General features: G+C 38.8%; 1 protein-coding gene across 3 annotated transcripts in view; it reads left to right on the forward strand.

Moving 5' to 3' along the window:
- Positions 1–28: 28 nt before the first annotated feature.
- Positions 29–2,930, forward strand: part of ZNF507 (zinc finger protein 507) — a 23,298-nt gene continuing 20,396 nt past the window's right edge. For 2 of the 3 annotated variants that reach the window (XM_035893566.1, XM_035893567.1), the window contains exon 1: positions 29–150. In XM_035893566.1, the coding sequence (XP_035749459.1) occupies positions 93–150 (58 nt within the window). In that variant the 5' untranslated portion in view covers positions 29–92. The remainder of the gene's footprint in view (positions 151–2,930) is intronic. The other variant, XM_035893568.1, reaches the window with a different exon arrangement.

The following is a 2,930-nucleotide window of genomic DNA, read 5'->3' on the forward strand; positions in this document are numbered from 1 at the left end:
GGATCCGCCGCCAGACGCCCCCGAGCCGCAGTGCCGGGCAGGGGCTCCGCTGCCTGGGGGCGACAGCCGGTGAAGTTTCAGCTCTCCCGCCGATGCAGTTTCCCTGCCCTCCGGAGCCGCGATGCGATCAGACCGGCCTCTCCGAGTTAGGTGGTTGTGCAAAGCGGTGGTTGGCTTTTCCTAGACCTGGAGGCATTTCAGGTCCCTGCCCTGCTGCTGCAGTGGGTGTTTGACACAAGGGCAACCGGCAGCTCCAGCGCAGAGGCGTTTTCCTCCGGTCTGGGTCTTCCCCCGGGGACCCTTTGTCATCCGCAGACCCCGTATTTTAGTGTGGGCTGCGTAAAGGGCCCGTGCTGGCACAGCCATTTGCCAGACTGAAGTTTTATGTCATGGGAGATTGAATCACCTTTGGTTTTAGTGAAAGCGATGTAGTTATTAAAATCCAGGTATTTGTGTACAATTCTTATCATCGTTCTAAAAACCACAGTCTGCAGCAGGAAGCATTAAACTCACTCTAAACAAAGAGTGACATAACATGTATATATCATAGTTACACATCTGATAATTTACATCGGCTACGAGCATCCAAAATCAATACATCTGAAGGTACTCCCTTGCTTTCATTTTTGACATAGCAGTAGCATATGGCAGCATTTTTCTTTTATGGTCTGTCTAGGATCTTTCCTCTTAGTTTCTATGCTGCTTTCAGATGAAACAGGTAGGGGAAATATTTGCCTATTTAGCATTTCTTACAAAGTTTTAAAAGTACCAAGTATAATTTAAAGTAGCACCATGTGCTTATAATTTTCCTAACTCATTCTCAAACTGAAAATATTTCAAGTAGACATTATTCCTGTGAGTACTTCATGTAATGTTAAATCTGCTTTCAGGGGAAAAACACATTTGTTTACTTTTCATAATGGTTTTTAAACATATTACAGCCAGTATGAAACAAACAGCAAAGCATTTTTGTATAACTAAATAGGATGGGTTTCAAATAATAACCTTGACCTTCTTTTAAGTTAATATTTAATTGGAGATTCTACATGAAAGGGATAAAGTTTTTTCTAGCCACATAGACAAGACTTGGTCATTCAATATACTGCACCAAACATTGAAATTGAAGCAGAAAATGCACATCGAGACATCTACTGTTTTATATTTTAAAAGTGAAATACTTGGATGTTTCAGTTTAATAGTGGCTGTGGATACATACCTTGATTCCTGTTAAGAAGATGATGCTGAACTTGAATTAAATAAGCAGGCTATTTGGTATACTCTGAAGTAAAATTATACTTGTTTGTTTTCAGAATTTTTGGTTTTTGATTTCTATCTCCTCCAATTGATCCACTGTTGCAGTGCAGTATTGATCATTTTTAATCTGCTTACATAGATCTAGCTAAAGGCATAAGGCCTTAAGTTGCTTATTTTCTAGTTATCATGGATCTAACTGCCCTAGGGCTTTATTTATATTTTATTAATTATTCAATTTTAATGTAGATTTTAGCCATTACCAAGTAAGTATTCTTCAAACTAACACTGAAAAATAGTAACACTGAAGAGAGTAGTTTTGTCGGTCTTAATGATTCAGAACTGACAAATATTGCTGCATTTTCAACTTGAAATATTTTACATGAGCATATGAAGTGTGAATTATATTAACATTGCTTATATTGATAGTTCTGATGATAACCTGAATTGTAAGCTGAATGGCAAATAAAGGTAACTTGAGTAGTTCTGTCCAGAATTTTTCTGTAGTGGGAAAGGGGCACCACAGAACGCATTCTCGTTCATTATATTGCTGTATACTAAATCCATAAGTGCAACAGAGTGGATTTCATGGCTTTTTAGGACCAGTTGTGGAAGTTCTGGTTTGGCCCGTGTATGTTTCTTGCAAAAAAAAAAAAAAAAAAAAAAAAAAAAGGAAAACTTGGGTTACATTTTCAAGGATGACTGATAAAAGAAATATCTGGCATCTCTTTATGTTCTAAATTTTATATATGGTATACAACAAGATATGATATATTGTGTATAAAATATATGTGTGTGTATATGTAGTGAAACTTGAATAAGTTATTTTTAGGCATTTTTTTAGAAGTAAATTCCACTGTAAGACTTTTTGTCCAGCTCTTCAACCCCTCACCCTACAGTTTCGCCTACGTCAGGAAGCATGTTTTCATGTAAATTATACATACTGGCTTCTAATTTAACCTCCAACCGTACCACATTATTGCCTGCCTGTACAGGTTTTGGCTGGCATAGAGTTAAATTTTTGGTTTGGATTTCGGATGAGAATAATGTTCGTAACACACTGATGCTTTAGTTGTCAGAACAGCGCTGGTTTTGGCTGGGGTAGGGTTAATGTTCTTCACAGTAGCTGGCATGGGGCTATGGTTTGGATTTGTGCTGGAAACAGCACTGATAACACAGGGATGTTTTTGTTACTGCTGCACAGAGTCAAGGCCTTCTCTGCTCCTCACCCCACCCCACCAGCGAGGAGGCTGGGGGGGGGGGGGGGGGCAGGAGCGGGGGGGGGGGACGCTTTACTTATTATTTTGCTTTACTTATTATTTTGCTTTACTTATTATTTTGCTTTACTTATTATTTTGCTTTACTTATTATTTTGCTTTACTTATTATTTTGCTTTACTTATTATTTTGCTTTACTTATTATTTTGCTTTACTTATTATTATCTACTTATTAAACTGTCGTTATCTCAACCCACGAGTTTCCTCACTGTTACCCTTCTGATTCTCTCCCCCATCCCGCTGCAGGGGGAGTGACCAAGCAGCTGTGTGGGGCTTAGTTGCCCGCTGGGGTTAAACCACAACAGTGTGGTTTATGGTTAGAAATCTTTAAAGGAAGTGTCAGTGGAAATAGTTACTGCCTTTAGCTTTCCCTCAAACCAGAAAAAATTACTCTTCATAACT

This window comes from Egretta garzetta, unplaced genomic scaffold (assembly GCF_000687185.1).
Source record: "Egretta garzetta isolate BGI_Z169 unplaced genomic scaffold, ASM68718v1 scaffold354, whole genome shotgun sequence".
Taxonomy (NCBI): Eukaryota; Metazoa; Chordata; class Aves; order Pelecaniformes; family Ardeidae; genus Egretta; species Egretta garzetta.